We start from the raw sequence: 22,600 nt of genomic DNA, 5'->3' as shown, positions 1-22,600 counted from the left end.
AAAAAGTTAGAAATGGAATAGGTTTTCAGCCAGGGGCTGGTAGGACGATAACAAAACGGCCTGTGAAAGGGGAAACCAGAGGTCGCTGTAGGAGCCTCAGGAATTGATCAGCTTACATGTCAAATCTGACCCCTCCTTGCAGCATGAGTTAATGACTTGCCACAAAGTGCACTTAATAGCTATTTAAAGCCAAACATCAATCAATCACTCATTATTCCCGGCACCTCCAAGTTAAAGTAAAACATTCCAATTAAGTTAAAGATACTTACAATCTCAGAGAATGCATTGTCCCACAAGATCGTAGCAGTAGCATTGTTGTCTTGACTGCCGTGAACAATAACAACAATAGGCAGTGATGTGGCCTTTGAAGGAACAAAAAGAAACATTTTACTGAACGGTATTTGGCCACATGAAGGTCCCAACTCACCCCCATACCTAGATCTAGAACCCAAATTTTAATTCAGGATGGGCCTAGGGCAGGAAACTCCAAGGGACAGCCAATCACGATGTATTTTTAACCTCCAAGCCTTATTTACATCTCACTGGACAGTCTCCCACCCAATAGCCAGCAGGGATGGCGTGAGAACCAGTGGAAAATTGGATAGGGGGCTGATGCCCCAGAATCTAAAGCAAGGCAATCAGCTGTTGCTGGAGGATCATCAACTTGATGAAAAATGCCTTTGGTCTGCCCAAAACGTGTCGGCCTTCCAGCGCAAAGAATTGTCCCTGACCGAGTTTGCAGACTGGCACATTCCAAAGGACTACGTGCTGAGGGACGCACTAAAGCTTGGGGAAGCCGCCACAGAGGCGCAATGGGGGAAGGTCGCTGTCTCAGGCCTTTCAGCCATAGTGAACTGAGGGGAGTGGGAATTGTATAGAACCCCTCAGGCTGTATGACTCACATTGAATGTATACAGTAAATATACTGTATTTTTTAAAAAAGGGCAGTCTTGGAGCGTAGTCGGGGAGGGGGGGACTGGCTCTGCCGAATGTCTGCAGCTATTATTGGGCGGCCAGTGATTAGGAAGTGGGTGATGGAGCAGGGGTCGGCGTGGGGGCGGCTGGAGGCGGCGTCATGCAGAGGCACCAGCCTAGAGGCACGAGTCACGGCGCCGCTGCCGTTCCCGTCGGTGCGATACACCACAAGTCCGGTGGTGACGGCGGCACTGAGGATTTGGGGGCAGTGGAGAAGGCATAGGCAGGAGGAGGGGGCCTCAGTGTGGACCCCGATACGGAATAACCACAGATTTGCTCCGGGTAGGATAGATGGGAGGTTCAAAGGCTGGTATAGGGCAGGCATTAGATGGATGGGAGACCTGTTTATAGATGGGACATTCCCCAGCATGCAGGCCCTGGAGGAGAAGTTCGGCCTGTCCCCGGGGGAATGTGTTCAGGTACCTCTAGGTTCGGGACTTTCTTAAAAAGCGGGTGGGGACATTTCCGCTGCTACCCCCCTCGAAGGATACAGAACAGGGTGGTGTCTGGCATCTGGGTAGGAGAGGGGAAGGCGTCGGACATATATATCAGGAGCTGCCAGGAGGCGGAGGAAGCCTCAGTGGAGGAACTGTATGGCAAGTGGGAGGAGGAGCTGGGTGAGGAGCTAGATGAGGGCCTGTGGGCTGATGCCCTGGGCAGGGTGAATTATTCCTCATTATGTGCCAGGATCAGTTTAATTCAGTTTAAGGTGGTACACCGGGCTCACGAGACGACAGCGAGAATGAGCAAGTTCTTTGGAGTGGAGGACAGGTGTGCCAGGTGTCCAGGGAGCCCGATGAATAAATGTCCATATGTTCTGGGCATGCCCGGCGCTTAAAGAATTCTGGCAGGGCTTTGCGAGGGCTATGTCCAAGATCTTGGACACTCGGGTGCAGGCGAGTCCAACAATAACGATCTTTGGGGTGTCAGAGGATCCAGGAGTGCAGGAAGCGAAAGAGGCCGAGGTGTTGGCCTTTGCCTCCCTGGTAGCCCGGAGACGGATCTTGTTAATGTGGAGAGACTCGAAACCTCCCAGCGTGGAGACCTGGATTAGTGACATGGCTGTGTTCCTCAGCCTGGAGCGAATAAAGTTCGCCTTGAGAGGGTTCTTGCTGGGGTTCTCCCGGCCGTGGCAATCTTTCCATGATTTGGCATCCAGATAAGGAAACAGATTTTGGGAATGTTATGGGGAGGGAATCAGGGCACGGAGATTATTCTTCCATTGTACAAACTACAGGTGCCAAATGTAAAATTCCCAGAGATCCCTCAAAGGGTCAAGCCAGGGCCACAGCCAGCCTGACAAAATCCACCCTCTGTGGTCTCTCCGTGCAGACAAAGCGGAGCTAGGCAACTAAGTTGCTGGAAATAACGGATTCAAAACTTGTAATCACTATGTCAGTATGTTGGTGCAGAAAGAATTTGTAAACTGGTTCTATATTTGACTTGGGGGCAATGTCAGTAGGAGCCAAAAATGGTTTCATAGAATTTACAGTGCAGAAGGAGGCCATTCGGCCCATCGAGTCTGCACCGGCTCTTGGAAAGAGCACCTCACCCAAGGTCAACACCTCCACCCTATCCCCATAACCCAGTAACCCCACCCAACACTAAGGGCAATTTTGGACACTCAGGGCAATTTATCATGGCCAATCCACCTAACCTGCACATCTTTGGACTGTGGGAGGAAACCGGAGCACCCGGAGGAAATCCACACACACACAGGGAGGATGTGTGACCCAAGCTGGGAATCGAACCTGGGACCCTGGAGCTGTGAAGCAATTGTGCTAACCACAATGCTACCGTGCCGCCTTAGGTCATAGGTCATTGAGTGTTTTCATCATTCTTGCAGCATGTTATTACTTTCTTCTTACATATGATATCCAAGTTGGACAGCCAAGTCACAGCACTGCATACTGTGAGATGGATTGTCTCAAATCTTGCGGCAAACCTTTACTACTTTGATATAGGTGTAACCACAGAAGGAACCTGAAGTGGGAGTGCTAGTGTGTGAATGGGCAAGAACCCACAATGCAAATCTGACCTCTCACATACTTCAAGAATTTAATCAAACACATTTTTGGGTTTTTGATAGTTCACTTGAGATTGTTCTGTAATTTCCTCCTCTACTCTTCTTGTCCCGAGGGGGGGGGTTTGGAAATTGGGAGGGAATCCAGTCAGACTGGCTCCACAGCGTGTTCCCGCCCGCACAAGATTATGCAGGAGTTGGGTGATGACTGGGATGGTTACTAACATGGCTTTAACGGATAACCAATTAAGTTCCTCTGGCACTCTCCCAACACTGACCGTATTTCCCAGCCAGCGCACAGGGTATCCACAGGGTATCCATCAGATCCGGAGGTTGTCCATGAAATGATGGCAGCCTCCCAGTGACAGGTTGCATAGATGTCAAGAGGCTCCATTTAATGTGGAAAGTGCCCCTCCAAAAATTGGCCACAGTGGCAGCAGTGCCCATCACTGTGAGGCGGGGCCTCACCCATTTGGCCCTTATTTACTCCTTCTGTGGCTGGTGACTGGGAATGGAGATGTCCTCGCATCTCTCCATGTACTTCAGCAGCTTGCACCTCAATCTCCTATTGGCCCTCTGGGCTCAGGAGCCCATCCACCCTCCTAAATTGGACAGGGTTCCCAGAGGCTGTATTGGCCGGTTCCATTGAAATCTCCCTCTGGTCCTGCCACTGATATTTGTGGGTTCTCAACCTACATTTCCTCCCGATGGTAGGACCGGGACCCGAAAATAAAAGTCCTACCCAATTTCCTTTTTAAACATTCATACCTCAATTTTGAGCCATGTGTGATTTAATTTAAATGTTGGAATACTGTGGAGTGCAGATGAATTGCCTTTTGTACATTAGGGGTGGTGGCAGAGTCCACTGATGTGACAAAATGTTATCCCATTTTCATATAGAATCATATCGAATTTACAGTGCAGAAGGAGGCCATTCGGCCCATCGAGTCTGCACCGGCTCCTGGAAAGAGCACCCTACCCAAGGTTAACACCTCCACCCTATCCCCATAACCCAGTAACCCCACCCAACACTAAGGGCAATTTTGGACACTAAGGGCAATTTATCACGGCCAATCCACCTAACCTGCACATCTTTGGACATGTTGTCAAGTTTGAGGAAAAATGAACAAAAGGATGCCATTTAACAAGTTAAATTCTAGCAAGCAATTATAGAATGGTATTTATACAGTCTAAGGCAGGTCTGTTCAAGTGGGCTCTTAATTGAATTGCTGCAGGATGTGACCATCCTTAAAAAGATCAAAGAGTAGACAAGAAGCAGCTGGAAGATTGTTCAGAATTATCTTGAAAAATCTCATCCCACCACTTGCAAAATACTATTAGTAACAAAAGCTCGGATACCTGGACGTGGCATTTCATTTCACTGCCTGTGATGCTGAGTTCAGAAGAAAACAGAACTGCAAACTTTTCCTCAGTCACCGATTCAGTCCCTCTGCGGTCCGAGCGTTTGATTTTCTTTAAGGACTTGAATTTTGAGAAAAAAAAAGTTAAGATCTGCTTTTGATCAAGAGACTATGAAAAAGCAAGCACGCTAACAGTTTAAAAAGCAAAATAAAACATTAATTTTATAAAAATAATAACATGCCCAAGAGCATTCATCATAATGCGTAAGACATTCACATTTTATTTGACAATTTATTTAATTGCCACTCTTGAATTAGGTTGAGAATATTACATCCTTGCCGTTTATTATTTTCTCTGCACCGCTCTTACTTCTTGCAGTCCCCCTCACTCCCTATTCACTACATTTTTGCAATGAATTGTTGCCTCTCTGTCTAACCCAGGGCGTTAGAAGATTCCATTCAAAGAGAAGCAGAGAGTTGAAAATGAAAAATGAAAATCGCTTATTGTCACAAGTAGGCTTCAATGAAGTTACTGTGAAAAGCCCCTAGTCGCCACATTCCGGCGCCTGTCTGGGGAGGCTGGGACGGGAATTGAACCGTGCTACTGACCTGCTTGGTCTGCTTTAAAAGCCAGTGATTTAGCCCAGTGAGCTAAACCAGCCCCAGAGTTTTACTTGTATCCTGGTCAACATTTCCCTCTCAACCAACGCTGGGTGGCACGGTAGCACAGTGGTTAGCACTGTGGCATCACAGCTCCTGGGTCCCAGGTTCGATTCCCTGCTGGGTCACTGTCTGTGCGGAGTCTGCACGTTCTCCCCATGTCTGTGTGGGTTTCCTCCGGGTGTTCCGGTTTCCTCCCACAAGTCCCGAAAGACGTGCTGTTAGGTGAATTGGACATTCTGAATTCTCCCTCTGTGTACCCGAACAGGTGCCGGAATGTGGAGACTGGGGGCTTTTCACAGTAATTTCATTGCAGTGTTAATGTAAGCCTACTTGTGACACTAATAAACAGCACTATTATCCATTAAAAAGACTAACGGATCATCCATCTCATCGTTGTTTGCACTGTGCACAAGATGGTTTCTGTGCTCCAATCTCATATATCAGTGCCCCACAAAAATCAATAGAATGAATCATCAGTTCTCCGCATCACAACAGTTGCTGCACATCGAAAAGTAATCCATTCTAATCAAGTGGTTTGAGCTGATTTGGAGACGTGAGAGGCAGTTTACAAGGTCCATTTTTATTATCTCTTTCATACGCCTTCGCAAAAAAGTCAAAATCCAACATCAATGGCCAGTGTTTGACATTGTACTGTTTCAAGTGTATGGGATTCCTCATTCAGGCGTCTCAATGTGGAGTGCTCCTTGATTTTGGACATGACTCACGATGTTAAGCACAGGCAAACAAGCACTTTTAAGGGTGGGAAAGAAAATAAATCAGATCAAATTACTCAAACATTTTTTGCTAACTTTCCAGAATCACAGCAAGATTTCGAGCCATGTGTGATTTAATTTAAATGAAGCTAGGTGGGAATTCAAAGCTTTTTTTTTTTCACTTATCCCTGATAAGTGAATGGTAAGTAGTTTTTCTTTTTTCTGGTATATTTATTTTTTTCTTCTTTTTTTTTTGGAATTGTAGTTGTCTGAGGTTTAAGAGGTTTAAACCAAAGGTTTAAGACATGGCAGGAGAACCCAGACCCGTGTCATTCTCCTCGTGTGCGATGTGGGAGCTCAGGGACACGTCCACTGTCCCTGGCTCTTTCACGTGCAAGAAGTGTGTCCAGTTGCAGCTCCTGTTAGACCGCATGACGGCTCTGGAGCTGCGGATGGACTCACTTTGGAACATCCGCGATGCTGAGGACGTCGTGGATAGCATGTTTAGCGAGTTGGTCACACCACAGGTGAAAGTTACTGAGGGGGATAGAAAATGGGTGACCAAAAGAAAGAGCAAGAGTAGGAAGGCAGTGCAGGTGTCCCCTGCGGTCATCTCCCTGCAAAACAGATATACCGCTTTGGATACTGTTGAGGGAGATGGCTCACCAGGGGAAGGCAGCAGCAGCCAGGTTCATGGCACCGTGGCTGGCTCTGCTGCACAGCAGGGCAGGAAGAAAAAATGGCAGGGCTATAGTGATAGGGGACTCAATCGTAAGGGGAATAGAGAGGCGGTTCTGCGGACGAAATCGAGACTCCAGGGTGGTATATTGTCTCCCTGGTGCAAGGGTCAAGGATGTCTCGGAGCGGCTGCAGGACATTCTGGAGGCGGGGCGGGGGTGAACAGCCAGCTGTCGTGGTACACATAGGCACCAACAATATAGGAAAAAATGGGACGAGGTCCTACAAGCTGAATTCAGGGAGTTAGGAGTTAAACTAAAAAGTAGGACCTCAAAGGTAGTAATCTCAGGATTGCTACCAGTGCCACGAGCTAGTCAGAGTAGGAATGTCAGGATAGATAGGATGAATGCGTGGCTTGAGAGATGGTGCAAGAGGGAGGGATTCAAATTCCTGGGGCATTGGAACCGGTTCTGGGGGAGGTGGACCAGTACAAACCGGACGGTCTGTACATGGGCAGGGCTGGAACCGATGTCCTTGGGGGGGGGTGGAGTGTTTGCTAGAGCTGTTGGGGAGGGTTTTAAACTAATGTGGCAGGGGGATGGGAACCAATTCAGGAAGTTGGAAGATAGTAAAATGGACAGAAACAAAAGGCAGTAAGGGGGAAAAGTGTAAGGCAGAGAAGCAATAGTCAAAAATCAAAAATGGCGACAGTACAAGGTACAGTGACTGAGGGGAGCTCAGTGAATAGGCCCAGTAATACGAAAAGGAATAAAACAGGATGTTAAAATATAAATGGTAAGCAATGTATCATAAATGGTAAGCGAAAACATAAATGGTTAGCACTGGGGCTGCTTAGCACAGGGCTAAATCGCTGGCTTTGAAAGCAGACCAAGGCAGGCCAGCAGCACGGTTCGATTCCCGTAACAGCCTCCCCGAACAGGCGCCAGAATGTGGTGACTAGAGGCTTTTCACAGTAACTTCATTTGAAGCCTACTTGTGACAATAAGCGATTTTCATTTTTTTCATTTCATGTGGCAGGTTGTTACATGAAGATATGGGTTCAACGGCAAGGAAAATTAGGAGAAAAGTTAAGAGGAAATATAACTTAGCAGAGGTTACTGATTGAGGTGTTAAGATTCAAAACAGAGGTATAAAGCCAATGCAAGTGTACTTTACCTGAATGCTTGTAGTATTCGGAATAAGGTAAATGAGTTGATGGCACAAATCATTGTGAATGATTATGATTTAGTGGCCATTACTGAAACATGGTTAAAGGATGGTCACGACTGGGAGTTAAATATCCAAGGGTATCAAACTATTCGGAAGGACAGAGTGGACAGTAAGGGAGGTGGTGTAGCTCTGTTATTAAGGATGACATCCGGGCAATAGTAAGGGATGACATCGGTGCTATGGAGGATAATGTTGAATCCATTTCGGTGGAAATCAGGAATAGTAAGGCGAAAAGTCACTGATAGGAGTAGTCTATCGGCCACCAAATAGTAACATTATGGTGGGGCAGGCAAAAAACAAAGAAATAACTGATGCATGTAGAAATGGTACAAGAGGTTATCATGGGAGATTTTTAATCTGCATGTCGATTGGTTTAACTAGGTCGGTCAAGGCAGCCTTGAGGAGGAGTTTATAGAATGTATCCGCGACAGTTTCTTAGAACAGTATGTAATGGAACCTACGAGGGAACAAGCGGTCCGAGATCTGGTCCTGTGTAATGAAACAGGATTGATTCATGATCTCATAGTTAAGGATCCTCTCGGAAGGATCGATCACAATATGGTGGAATTTAAAATACAGAGGGTGAGAAGGTAAAATCAAACACTAGTGTTTTGTGTTTAAACAAAGGAGATTATAATGGGATGTGAGAAGGTAGACTAAGGTAGACTGGGAACAAAGACTTTATGGTGAAACAGTTGAGCAACAGTGCAGAACCTTCCAAGCGATTTTTTTCACAGTGCTCAGCAAAGGTTTATGCCAACAAAAGGAAGGACGGTAGAAAAAGGGAAAATTGACTGTGGATATACAACTCAAGGATATACAACCTATCGAAAAGACAGGGAGTTGGGCCGAGGGGGTGGGGTTGCCTTGTTAGTTAAGAACAAAATTAAATCTATGGCACTAAACGACATAGGGTCGGATGATGTGGAGTCTGTGTGGGTAGAAATGAGGAACCACAAAGGCAAAAAAACCATAATGGGAGTTATGTACAGACCGCCTAACAGTGGTCAGGACCAGGGGCGCAACATGTACCGGGAAATAGAAAAGGCATGTCAGAAAGGCAAGGTCACAGTGATCATGGGGGACTTCAATATGCAGGTGGATTGGGTAAATAATGTAGCCAGTGGATCCAAAGAAAAGGAATTCATGGAATGCTTACAAGATGGCTTTTTGGAACAGCTTGTCATGGAGCCAACAAGGAGCAGGCTATTCTGGACCTAGTGCTATGTAATGAACCAGACTTATTAAAGATCTTAAAGTAAGGGAACACTTAGGAAGCAGCGATCATAATATGGTTGAGTTCAGTCTGCAGTTTGAAGAGAGAAGGCAAAATCGGATGTAATGGTGTTACAGTTAAATAAAGGTTAATTACGAGGGCATGAGAGAGGAACTGGTGAAAATCAACTGGAAGCAGACCCTAGCAGGGAAGACAGTAGAGCAAAAATGGCAGGAGTTTGCATGCATAATTGAGGACACTGTACAGAGGTTCATCCCCAAGAAAAGAAAGATTATCCAGGGAGGGATTAGACAGCCATGGCTGACAAAGGAGGTCAGGAAATGTATCAAAGAAAAAGAGAGATCCTATAAAGTGGCCAAAAGCACCGGGAAATCAGAAGATTGGGAAGGCTACAAAAACAAACAGAGGTTAACAAAGAGACAAATAAGGAAGGAGAGGATCAAATATGAAGGCAGGCTAGCCAGTAATATAAGAAATGATAGTAAAAGTTTCTTTCAATACATAAGAAACAAACGTCAGGCCAAAGTAGACATTGGGCCAATTCAAACTGATTCTGGAAGGCTAGTGATGGGAGATGAGGAAATGGCTGGAGAACTTAATAAGTACTTTGCGTCTGTCTTCACAGTGGAAGACGTTAGTAATATCCCAAAAATTATAAAGGGTCAGGGGGCTGAGTTGAGTATGGTTGCCATTACAAAAGAGATGGTGCTAAAAAGCTAAAAGGTCTTAAAATTGACAAATCTCCTGGCCCCGATGGGCTACATCCTAGAGTTCTGAGGGAGGTGGCTGAAGAAATAGCGGAAGCGTTGGTTGAGATCTTTCAAAAATCACTGGAGTCAGGGAAAGTCCCGGACGATTGGAAGATCGCTGTTGTAACCCCCTTGTTCAAGAAAGGATCAAGACAAAAGATGGAAAATTATAGGCCAATTAGCCTAACCTCGGTTGTTGGTAAAATTCTAGAATCGATCGTTAAGGATGAGATTTCTAATTTCTTGGAAGAGCAGGGTCGGATTAGAACAAGTCAACATGGATTTAGTAAGGGGAGGTCGTGCCTGACGAACCTGTTAGAATTCTTTGAGGAGGTGACAAGTAGGTTAGACCAGGGAAACCCAGTGGATGTGGTCTATCTGGATTTCCAAAAGGCCTTTGATAAGGTGCCACACAGGAGGCTGCTGAGTAAGGTGAGGGCCCATGGTGTTCGAGGTGAGCTACTGGCATGGGTTGAGGATTGGCTGTCTGACAGAAGGCAGAGAGTTGGGATAAAAGGTTCTTTTTCGGAATGGCAGCCGGTGACCAGCGGTGTCCCACAGGGTTCAGTGTTGGGGCCGCAGCTGTTCACCATATATATTAATGATCTGGATGAAGGGACTGGGGGCATTCTAGCGAAGTTTGCTGATGATACGAAGTTAGGTGGTCAGGCAGGTAGTGCTGAGGAAGTGGGGAGGCTGCAGAAGGATCTAGACAGTTTGGGAGAGTGGTGCAGGAAATGGCTGATGCATTTCAACGTGAGAAAATGTGAGGTCTTGCACTTTGGAAAAAGAATCCAAGCATAGACTACTTTCTAAACGGTTGAGAAAATTCATAATGCCAAAGTACAAAGGGATCTGGGAGTGCTAGTCGAGGATTCCCTAAAGGTAAACATGCAGGTTGAATCCGTGATTAAGAAAGCGAATGCTATGTTGTCATTATCTCAAGAGGGTTGGAATATAAAAGCAGCGATGTGCTACTGAGCCTTTATAAGGCTCTGGTTAGGCCCCATTTGGAGTACTGTGTCCAGTTTTGGGCCCCACATCTCAGGAAGGACATACTGGCACTGGAGCGTGTCCAGCGGAGATTCACACGGATGATCCCTGGAATGGCGGGTCTAGCATATGAGGAACGGCTGGCGTTCCTGGGATTGTATTCATTGGAGTTCAGAAGGTTAAGGGGAGATCTAATAGAAACTTACAAGATAATACATGGCTTAGAAAGGATGGACGCAAAGAAACTGTTTCCGTTAGGCGAGGAGTCGAGGACCCGTGGGCACAGCCTTAGAATTAGAGGGGGTAAATTCAAAACAGAAATGCGGAGACATTTCTTCAGCCAGAGAGTGGTGGGCCTGTGGAATTCATTGCCGCAGAGTGCAGTGGAGGCCGGGACGCTAAATGGCTTCAAGGCAGAAATAGATAAATTCTTGATGTCGCGAGGAATTAAGGGCTATGGGGAGAATGCTGGGAGGTGGAGTTGAAATGCCCATCAGCCATGATTGAATGGCGGAGTGGACTCGATGGGCCGAATGGCCTTACTTCCACTCCTATGTCTTATGGTCTTATGGTCTTATGGATATCTAAGGAAATAAGGGAGAGTATCAAATTGAAGGGAAAAAGCATACAAAGTGGCAAAGATTAGTGGGAGACTAGAGGACTGGGAAATCTTTCGGGGGCAACAGAAAGCTACTAAAAAAGCTATAAATAAGGGTAAGATAGATTATGAGAGTAAACTGGCTCAGAATATAAAAACAGACAGTAAAAGTTTCTACAAATATATAAAACAAAATCAGAGGATGAGAAGGGAGATTTAATAATGGGAAATGAGGAAATGGCTGAGGAAGTGAACAGGTTTTTTGGGTCGGTCTCACAGTGGAAGACACAAATAACATGCCAGTGACTGATAGACATGAGGCTATGACAGGTGAGGACCTTGAGAGGATTGTTATCACTAAGGAGGTAGTGATGGGCAAGCTAATGGGGCTAAAGGTGGACAAGTCTCCTGACCCTGATGGAATGCATCCCAGAGTGCTAAAAGAGATGGCTAGGGAAATTACAAATGCACTAGTGATAATTTACCAAAATTCACTAGACTCTGGGGTGGTCCCGGTGGATTGGAAATTAGCAAACGTGACGCCACTGTTTAAAAAAGGAGGTAGGCAGAAAGTGGGTAATTATAGGCCAGTGAGCTTAACTTCGGTAGTAGGGAAGATCCTGGAATCTATCATCAAAGAAGAAATAGCGAGGCATCTGGATGGAAATTGTCCCATTGGGCAGACGCAGCATGGGTTCATAAAGGGCTGGTCGTGCCTAACTAATTTAGTGGAATTTTTGAGGACATTACCAGTGCGGTAGATAACGGGAGCCAATGGATGTGTTATATCTGGATTTCCAGAAAGCCTTTGACAAGGTGCCACACAAAGGTTGCTGCATAAGATCAAGATGCATGGCATTAAGGGTAAAGTAGTAGCATGGATAGAGGATTGGTTAATTAATAGAAAGCAAAGAGTGGGGATTAATGGGTGTTTCTCTGGTTGGCAATCAGTAGCTAGTGGTTGTCCCTCAGGGATCAGTGTTGGGCCCACAATTGTTCACAATTTACATAGATGATTTGGAGTTGGGGACCAAGTGCAATGTGTCCAAGTTGGCAGATGACACTAAGATGAGTGGTAAAGCAAAAAGTGCAGAGGATACTGGAAGTCTGCAGAGGGATTTGGATAGGTTAAGTGAATGGGTTAGGATCTGGCAGATGGAATACAATGTTGACAAATGTGAGGTTATCCATTTGGTAGGAACAACAGCAAAAGGGATTATTATTTAAATGATAAAATATTAAAACATGCTGCTGTGCAGAGAGACCTGGGTGTGCTGGTGTATGAGTCGCAAAGTGGTTTACAGGTGCAACAGGTGGTTAAGAAGGCAATGGAATTTTGTCCTTCATTGCTAGAGGGATGGAGTTTAAGACTAGGGAAGTTATGCTGCAGTTGTATAAGGTGTTAGTGAGGCCACACCTGGAGTATTGTGTTCAGTTTTGGTCTCCTTACTTGAGAAAGGACGTACTGGCACTGGAGGGTGTGCAGAGGAGATTCACTAGGTTAATCCCAGGCTGAAGGGGTGGATACGAGGAGAGGTTGAGTAGACTGGGACTGTACTCGTTGGAATTTAGAAGGATGAGGGGGATGTTATAGAAACATTTAAAATTACAAGGGAATAGATAGGATAGATGCGGGCAGGTTGTTTCCACTGGCGGGTGAAAGCAGAACTAGGGGACATAGCCTCAAAATAAGGGGAAGTAGATTTAGGACTGAGTTTAGGAGAAACCTCTTCACCCAAAGGGTTGTGAATCTATGGAATTCCTTGCCCAGTGCAGCAGTTGAGGCTCCTTCATTAAATGTTTTTTAAGATAAAGATATAGTTTTTTGAAGAATAAAGGGATTAAGGGTTATGGTGTTCGGGCCGGAAAGTGGAGCTGAGTCCATAAAAGATCAGCCATGATCTAATTGAATGGCGGAGCAGGCTCGAGGGGCCAGATGGCCTACTCCTGCTCCTAGATCTTATGTAAGATTGGGGGAGACCAAGGAGGCAGTTGAACGATTTCTTGACTGACAAATGATGCACAAGTCAAAGATAGCTGAGAGGAGCAGTAAAATAAAAATGCAAATTTTCGATAAAATTACAATGGTTATTGCAACTACAAAATACTTCTGCGCAAACATAATCAGAGATTCAGAGAACTGCCATGAGAAATTATGGCAAGTGGAGAGCACAAAACTCCCTCAAATTCACTACAACTTATTAGACAGGTTTTTTAGTTGGAGGTGCACAGTATGGTATGCAATGTGCATCTCCGGAAATTAAAGGTTGCTAAACGAAGGAAGACGGCTCCAATATTCTATCCTTCACCCTGGGCTATCCAAGTTTTAACAGTTTAGAACATAGAACATAGAACATTACAGCGCAGTACGGGCCCTTCGGCCTTCGATGTTGCGCCAACCTGTGAAACATCTGAAGCCTATCTGACCTACACTATTCCATTTTCATCCATATGTCTATCCAGTGACCACTAAATGCCCTTAAAGTTGGCGAGTCTACTACTGTTGCAGGCAGGGCGTCCACACCCCTACTACTCTCTGAGTAAAGAAACTGCCTCTGACATCTGTCCTATATCTACCACCCCTCAATTTAAAGCTATGTACCCTCGTGTTGGTCATCACCATCCGAGGAAAGAGACTCTCACTGTCCACCCTATCTAACCCTCTGACTATCTTATATGTCTCTATTAAGTCACCTCTCAGCCTTCTCCTCTCTAACGAAAATAACCTCAAGTCCCTGATCCTTTCTTCGTAAGACCTTCCCTCCATACCAGGCAACATCCTAGTAAATCTCCTCTGAACCCTTTCCAAAGCTTCCACATCCTTCCTATAATGTGGTGACCAGAACTGCACGCAGTACTCCAGGTGCGGCCGCACCAGAGTTTTGTACAGCTGCAGCATGACCTCGTGGCTCCGAAACTCAATCCCCCTATGATAAAGGCTAGCACACCATATGCCTTCTTAACAGCCCGATTAACCTGGGTGGCAACTTTCAGGGATTTATGTACCTGGATGCCGAGATCTCTGTTCATCTACACTACCAAGAATCTTGCCATTAGCCCAGTACTCTGCATTCCTGTTACTCCTTCCAAAGTGAACCACCTCACACTTTTCCGCATCTGCCACCTCTTAGCCCAGCTCTGCAGCTTATCTATGTCCCTCTGTAACCTATAACATCCTTCAGCACTATCCACACCTCCACCGACCTTCGTGTCATCTGCAAATTTACTAACCCATCCTTCTACACCCTCTTCCAGGTCATTTATCAAATGACAAACAGCAGTGGCCCCAAAACAGATCCTTGTGGTACACCACTAGTAACTGAACTCCAGGATGAACATTTGCCATCAACCACCACCCTCTGTCGTCTTTCAGCTAGCCAATTACTGATCCAAACCGCTAAATCACCTTCAATCCCATACTTCCGTATTTTCTGCAATAGCCTACTGTGGGGAACCTCATCAAACGCCTTACTGAAATCCATATACACCACATCAACGCTTTACCCTCATCCACCTGTTTGGTCACCTTCTCAAAAAACTCAATAAGGTTTGTGAGGCATGACCTACCCTTCACAAAACCGTGTTGAGTATCCCTAATCAACTTGTTCTTTTCAAGATGATTATAAACCCTATTTCTTATAACCGTTTCCAACATTTTACCCACAACCGAAGTAAGGCTCACAGGTCTATAATTACCAGGGTTGTCTCTACTTCCCTTCTTGAACAAGGGGACAACATTTGCTATCCTCCAGTCTTCCGGCACTATTCCTGTCGACAAAGACGACATAAAGATCAAGGACAAAGGCTCTGCAATCTCCTCCCTGGCTTCCCAGAGAATCCTAGGATAAATCCCATCTGGCCAGTTTATAAATGAGAACATTTATTTTGATATTAGAGCAGTGCCTGACTTGCTCGACTGAACAAAGCATGTTTGATCAAAGCCAGTGTGTTGCCTTGTACTTAATTGCCTTCTGGCTGGTGCAATCACAAGCTGATTGATGAACCTTATTATTCAGATATCCAGATGAAGGACCAAGGGCCAAAGTACAGGATACAATTAATACGGGGAAAAGTAAAAGATAAAGCAAGTCAGCAAGTAGAGAATAGAGGCCATCAGGCTTGGATTTTAAAACCTCATTGATTACTGGAGGAAGGGCAGAGTTCTATAGGTTGAAATTCTGGAAAAGAATGAACAGGAGGAAGAGACAATATCACTATTGTTGATTTTAAGATACAGGAATGAGAAAGTGTGTGTAAGATGTATATTTGAAATTTAGAAAGCTCAGGGCAACTGGACTACGATGGTATTGATGGAATAGATAGAGACAGGAATTGTTGAGAGAGAGAGAGAGCGCGCATGCGCGTGGTTAGTTTGCTTTCTAAATTGCAAAAAGTACTTTTTTTTGTTGCAAACAGCTTGTTGTACAAAATAACTTTTGGTTTCAGAAAGTTTTAACTGTTAAAACAAAATGGGGGCATCTGGTTGAGAAACTTGTAAAAAAAAATACAACTCTGATGTGAATATTGTGAGAGTCACATGTATTTTATTATTCTTGGTCTGTGGACTCTAATCGGAATGTGCCTTTAAGCAGAACAGTGCTTGCCAGAACTGTGTGCTCCTAGGTTTTGTATTTTGCAAAGGGGAAGCAGACTCATTGGCACCAAGTGAATCTTAGGAACCGGTCTTGGAGAAAGTCAGTTTGATTGGCTAACTGCCAATAGGTAGATTGGCCTGAGACAGTGTTCTGCCTGACAACAGTCAGCGATTAGTTTTTGTCCGGTGCTTTGTTTCCGGGAAGAACCTTCAGAAGCCTCTTGACCATTGAAGGAAGAGGATCTGTGTTTCTCTCGCTAGCTGCTGCCAGCTTCCTGCTGCTTCTGTGAACCTGCAGTGAAGATTGTTACAAGCTGAAGAAAAGAAAGTACCCACCTAAAGGCCTAACCTTCAGAAAGGAACTAACTGGAAGACATCCATCTGAATCAAAGATCCTTATCCTTTTATTAATATTTACTTTATCTCTTAACCATCCTCCATGTTATTTGTCTGCGTGTGCGTGTGTACGTATGAGAGAGACAGAGAGTGAGAGAGACAGAGGGTGAGAGAGGTGAGTGTGCTGTGTGTGGTATTGTGCAAAGCAAATAATGGCATGATGGGAAAACTAGTCAAGTTTCTTGGTACAATTAAATTTAAAACTGACTTCGCATAACCTAAGGCACAAATACAAGCGCCAAGGTCAACTTGACCCAAGAACTGGCTGACTCTAAACTCGGATAAAGGTCATTCATCATAAGGACCAGAGCAGTCTAAATACATACGATAAGCTAAAAACTGTCTCTTTCGGTACTTAAACAAGTTTGCTCCATTTCTTAAACATGCACCAAAAGACAAGATAATGATATGAGACCCCGAGTCTATAGGCCACCTAATAGTTCTAGGGATGTAGAGGAAAGGATGGCGAAGATGATTCTGGAAAGAGCGAAAGTAACAGGGTAGTTGTTATGGGAGACTTTAAACTTTCCAAATATTGACTGGAAAAGATATAGTTCGAGTACCTTAGATGGGCCGTTCCTTTGTATAATGTGTGCAGGAGGGTTTCCTGACACAATATGTTGACAGGCCAACAAGAGGCGAGGCCACATTGGATTGGTTTTTGGGTAATGAACCAGGCCAGGTGTTAGATCTGGAGGTAGGTGAGCACTTTGGAAACAGTGACCACAATTCGCGGTGACCTTTACGTAGTGATGGAAAGGGATAGTATACCCCGCAGGGCAAGAGTTATAGCTGGGGGAAGGGCATTATGATGCCATTAGACATGACTTGGGATGTGTAGGTTGGAGAAGTAGGCTGCAAGGGTTGGGCACACTGGATATGTGGAGCTTGTTCAAGGAACAGCTATTGCATGTTCTTGATAAGTACGTACCAGTGCAGGCGGGAGGAAGGAAGGGGTTCGAGTGAGGGAACCGTGGTTTACCAAGAAGTGGAATCTCTTGTTAAGAGGAAGAAGGAGGCCTATGTGAAGATGAGGCGTGAGTTTCAGTTGGGGCGCTTGATAGTTACAAGGAAGCGAGGAAGGATCTAAAGAGAGAGCTGAGACGAGCAAGGAGGGGACATGAGAAGTCTTTGGCAGGTAGGATCAAGGAAAACCCAAAAGCTTTCTATAGGTATGTCAGGAATAAAAGAATGACTAGGGTAAGAGTAGGGCCAGTCAAGGACAGTGGTGGGAAGTTTGTGTGTGTAGGCTGAGGAGATAAGCGAGATACTAAATGAATACTTTTCGTCAGTATTCACTCAAGAAAAAGATAATATTGTGGAGGAGAATGCTGAGACCCAGGCTATTAGAATAGATGGCATTGAGGTGCGTAGTGAAGAAGTGTTGGCAATTCTGGACAAGGTGAAAATAGATAAGTCCCCGGGGCCGGATGGGATTTATCCTAGGATTCTCTGGGAAGCCAGGGAAGAGATTGCTGAGCCTTTGGCTTTGATTTTTAGGTCATCATTGGCTACAGGAATAGTGCCAGAGGACTGGAGGATAGCAAATGTGGTCCCTTTGTTCAAGAAGGGGAGTAGAGATAACCCCGGTAACTATAGGCCGGTGATGCGCTAACGTCTGTGGTGGGTAAAGTCTTGGAGAGGATTATAAAAGATACGATTTATAATCATCTAGATAGGAATAATATGATTAGGGACAGTCAGCATGGTTTTGTGAAGGGTAGGTCATGCCTCACAAACCTTATCGAGTTCTTTGAGAAGGTGACTGAACAGGTAGACGAGGGTAGAGCAGTTGAGGTGGTGTCTATGGATTTCAGTTAAGCGTTTGATAAGGTTCCCCACGGTCGGCTATTGCAGAAAATACGGAGGCTGGGGATTGAGGGTGATTTAGAGGTGTGGATCAGAAATTGGCTAGTTGAAAGAAGACAGAGTGGTAGTTGATGGGAAATGTTCAGAATGGAGTTCAGTTACGAGTGGCGTACCACAAGGATCTGTTCTGGGGCCGTTGCTGTTGTCATTTTTATAAATGACCTAGAGGAGGGCGCAGAAGGGTGGGTGAGTAAATTTGCAGACGACAATAAAGTCGGTGGAGTTGTAGACAGTGCGGATGGATGTTGCAGGTTACAGAGGGACATAGATAAGCTGCAGAGCTGGGCTGAGAGGTGGCAAATGGAGTTTAATGTGGAGAAGTGTGAGGTGATTCACTTGGAAAGAATAACAGGAATGCGGAATATTGGCTAATGGTAAAATTCTTGGTAGTGTGGATGAGCAGAGGGATCTCGGTGTCCATGTACATAGATCCCTGAAAGTTGCCACCCAGGTTGATAGGGTTGTGAAGAAGGCCTATGGTGTGTTGGCCTTTATTGGTAGAGGGATTGAGTTCCGGAGCCATGAGGTCATGTTGCTGTTGTACAAAACTCTAGTACGGCCGCATTTGGAGTATTGCGTACAGTTCTGGTCGCCTCATTATAGGAAGGACGTGGAAGCTTTGGAACGGGTGCAGAGTAGATTTACCAGGATGTTGCCTGGTATGGAGGGAAAATCTTATGAGGAAAGGCTGATGGACTGGAGGTTGTTTTCGTTAGAGAGAAGAAGGTTAAGAGGTGACTTAATAGAGGCATACAAAATGATCAGAGGGTTAGATAGGGTGGACAGCGAGAGCCTTCTCCCGCGGATGGAGGTGGCTAGCACGAGGGGACATAGCCTTAAATTGAGGGGGTAATAGATATAGGACAGAGGTCAGAGGTGGGTTTTTTACGCAAAGAGTGGTGAGGCCGTGGAATGCCCTACCTGCAACAGTAGTGAACTCGCCAACATTGAGGGCATTTAAAAATTTATTGGATAAGCATATGGATGATAAGGGCATAGTGTAGGTTAGATGGCCTTTAGATTTTTTCCATGTCGGTGCAACATCGAGGGCCGAAGGGCCTGTACTGCGCTGTATCGTTCTAGGAGTCCTCTAAAGGTCAGCAAAGTGACGCCATTGTAATGATTATTACTTATGTTTTACTTTTGATCAAATTCCTGACCAAGCTGTATTCATGTTATGTTGATCCTATAATGTATAAAAATCATCTTATTCTTTTGTGATATTGCAGACTTGGAAGGTAACCAGCAGTTTGTACTTGACTGCCTTCCGACTTCAAGTCCAGCCATACTGCTAGCAGTTGTAGTTCGTAAAAAGCTTAGTTTTGTTTACCTAACGAACCTTGTTTGAATCTTTCTCTCACAGTCCAGAAGCGGGGAAAATATTGACTACGACACATGAGTGCATGCGTGCGAGAGTGCGTGGGTATTAGAAAGGGGAGGGTTGGGAATCAGATATTAGTCAGTTAAATTATAATTACTATTTTTAAAAAAAAAAGAGTATCCAACTAATCTTTCCCAATTAAGGGGCAATTTTAGCGTGGCCAATCCACCTAACCAGCACATCTTTGGGTCATGGGGGTGAAACCCACGCAAACACGGGGAGAATGTGCAAACTCCACACGGATAGTGACCCAGAGTCAGGATCTAACCTCGGTGCCATGAGGCAGCAGTGCTAACCACTGATAATACTGTTAATAATAAACGGTTACTTGTGTTTAAATTTTACAAGCCTGGTGACTAATACAAAATCTAATTTCATCTGTGTTGTGACTCTGGGTCGAGTGGGGCTGGGATTGACCGCGCACTAGCCCTGGGTATCGTGGAACTCAAACAAGCCTGGGTTTACTACACTTTAAAAGATAGCCTGTGTGTGCCTGAGGCCAGGGTTGATGGTGAAAAAACTTGAAGCAATGAAAAATCCATCTCCGGAGCTTGTATTAGAGCCAGGGTTCCAGAATTAAACACTTGTTTTTCATGTAAAACAACTCACTTGCATTTTTGCTTGATTCATCACAAAGTATTCGAGCATGCCACATTGCTATGGAGATAGTAACTCAGAATGGACCTGCAGAAGTTTATTTTGTTTCATTTACCTGTTGTGTGTTTGCTGCCAGAATTAGGCAGTGCAGTTCGGGTTTCGTGAGGGGAAAAGCAGCTGGAAGATTTGCCCTAGTTTGCAGTTAGCTTGGAAAGACCTGTACAGAAACTGCGGGAGCAGACTGGGAAAAAAACAATCTATATATGTTCAAAGCTACGACAAGGAGCTAAAGAGTTCACAGCCGTGAGGTGTTTGAAGAAAATTAGAGGTCATGGATCACGATTGGTGGGTACCTATCGCTCCCATTAGATCTTTCTAAATGTCTGAGACTCTCCCCTCTCCCACCTCTCCTCTGGAAACTACCCTGGATCCCCCTTGGTGGGAGGCGTGGGAAGGATGGTACTAATCTGCTTACAAAATCCCGCACCTGCAAGCGCCTGAAATCATTCCCTCTCGCCAGCCCGAACCTCTCCTCCAACACCCTCATGCTCAGGAAGCTCTCTTCCAGGAACAGATCGCCATCCTCGCAATCCCTGCCCTCCGCCATAATTGGAACCCACCGTCCATATTCCCCGGGATAAATCGGTAGTTATTGCAGGTCTCCGTCCCCATCGACTCCCTTTCCTATTTCCCGAGCCGCTTCTCTTTCTTAGTTGTTGTGCAAGCATTCTGCTGGCCTTCTCCCCATGCTCGTACATTACGCCCTTTGCCCTTCTAAGCTGCTCTACAGCCTTGCTGGTGTCAGCACCCCGAACTCGGCCTGCAGCCTCTGTCATTTCCTGAGTAACGCTGGCCTCGGGACTCCGGGTTGCTCCTGTCCATCTGTACCATTTCCTGAACCAGTCGGTCCGTCTCTGCCCTGTCTGTCCTGTCCCTCTGGGCCCGGATTGCAATCAGCTCCCCTCTCACCACTGCCTTCAGTGCCTCCCAGAGCACCGCTGTTGAGACTTCTCCGGTATCATTTACCTGCAGGTAATTCTGCATGCATTGCCTGAGTCTCTCACACACCGCCTCGTCCGCCAGTAGCCCAACTTCCATCCTCCATTGTGGGCGCTGAAATCTATCTTTGCAAATCTGCAGATCAACCCAGTGCGGAGCATGGTCCGAGATGGTAATTGCCGAATATTCTGCACCCGTCATCCCTGTCAGCAAGTCCCTGCTCATTATAAAGAAATTGATTCGGGAATACACCTTGTGGACGTGAGAATAGAACAAAAACACCTTCGCCGTCAGCCGATTAAATCTCCATGGATCAGCTCCTCCCATTTTGTAGATTATCATAGAATTTACAGTGCAGAAGGAGGCCATTCGGCCCATCGAGTCTGCACCGGCTCTTGGAAAGAGCACCCTACCCAAGGTCAATACCTCCACCCTATCCCCATAACCCAGTAACCCAACCCAACACTAAGGGCAATTTATCATGGCCAACCCACCTAACCTGCACATCTTTGGACTGTGGGAGGAAACCGGAGCACCCGGAGGAAACCCACGTACACGCAGGGAGGATGTGCAGACTCCGCACAGACAGTGACCAAGCCGGGAATCGAACCTGGGACCCTGGAGCTGTGAAGCAATTGCGCTATCCACAATGCTACCGTGCTTCATGGAACCTCTCAGTTCCTTTGCCATCGCTGGCACCCTACACGTTTTTGAACACGATCAGTCCAGGCTCGGGTCCAGGACTGTGTTAAAGTCCCATGATCAGGTTGTGCTAGTCCAAGTCAGGGATCTTCCCCAGCAACCTCTTAACAAAATCAACGTCATCCCAATTAGGGGCATATACGTTGACCATGACTACTCTCACCCCCTCAAGCTTACCCCTAACCATGACAAATCTGTCACCCCCGTCTGCAAATGTGCCCTCCACCTCAAATTGGACCCGCTTGTTGATCAAGATCGCAACCCCCCTGGTCTTAGTGTCGAGCCCTGAATGGAAGACCTAACTAACCCAGCCCTTCCTTAATCTGACCTGGTCAGCCACTTTCAGATGAGTCTCCTGTTAACATGACTACGTCCGCCTTCAAAACCCTCTTCACTGGCCCGTTTAGCCCTCTAACATTCCAGGTGATCAGCCTGGCCAGGGGGCACCTCACCTCACCACCCTCACCTCACCCCCCCCCCCCCCCCCCCCCCCCAAAACCTATCAGCTATCCCCTTTCCTTGGCCAGCCCCCAAGCCATGTGTCGCGCTTCCTGGCCGTCTCCACCTCTGACCTCCTCACTGTTACCATGCCCAATTTCCAACATCGTCAGCAGACCTACTCTCCTCCCCCCCCCCCCCCAGCAACACCACCCTATAACCTAACCCCTGACATAAACTAGCTAAATGAACCCCCCCCCCCCCCCCCCCCCCCCCCCCCCCCAACCACACCTGGCTTCCGTTGACTAGCCCACCTAGCTAGCCTGATGGCTCCCAACTCCGGCACCAGCGAGTCTCTCACCTATTGTTCCCTGGTTTCCCCCCCCCCCCCCCCCCCGGCCCAT

At 46.1% G+C, this 22,600-nt stretch overlaps 1 protein-coding gene across 4 annotated transcripts in view; it reads right to left on the bottom strand.

Annotated features, from left to right (window-relative positions):
* The window catches only part of LOC119958200 (signal transducer and activator of transcription 5B-like), a 233,156-nt gene that overhangs the window by 40,923 nt on the left and 169,633 nt on the right, over positions 1-22,600 (bottom strand). For all 4 annotated transcript variants that reach the window (XM_038786579.1, XM_038786582.1, XM_038786578.1 and 1 more), the window contains 2 exons: positions 4,358-4,480; positions 270-362 (listed from right to left, as the gene is read on the bottom strand). In XM_038786579.1, the coding sequence (XP_038642507.1) occupies positions 270-362; positions 4,358-4,480 (216 nt within the window). The remainder of the gene's footprint in view (positions 1-269; positions 363-4,357; positions 4,481-22,600) is intronic.

The sequence above is a fragment of the Scyliorhinus canicula genome, chromosome 28 (assembly GCF_902713615.1).
Source record: "Scyliorhinus canicula chromosome 28, sScyCan1.1, whole genome shotgun sequence".
In the NCBI taxonomy this organism is placed as follows: Eukaryota; Metazoa; Chordata; class Chondrichthyes; order Carcharhiniformes; family Scyliorhinidae; genus Scyliorhinus; species Scyliorhinus canicula.
The sequence above is the reverse complement of the archived record's forward strand: the minus strand, read 5'-3'. Positions and strand labels throughout refer to the sequence as shown.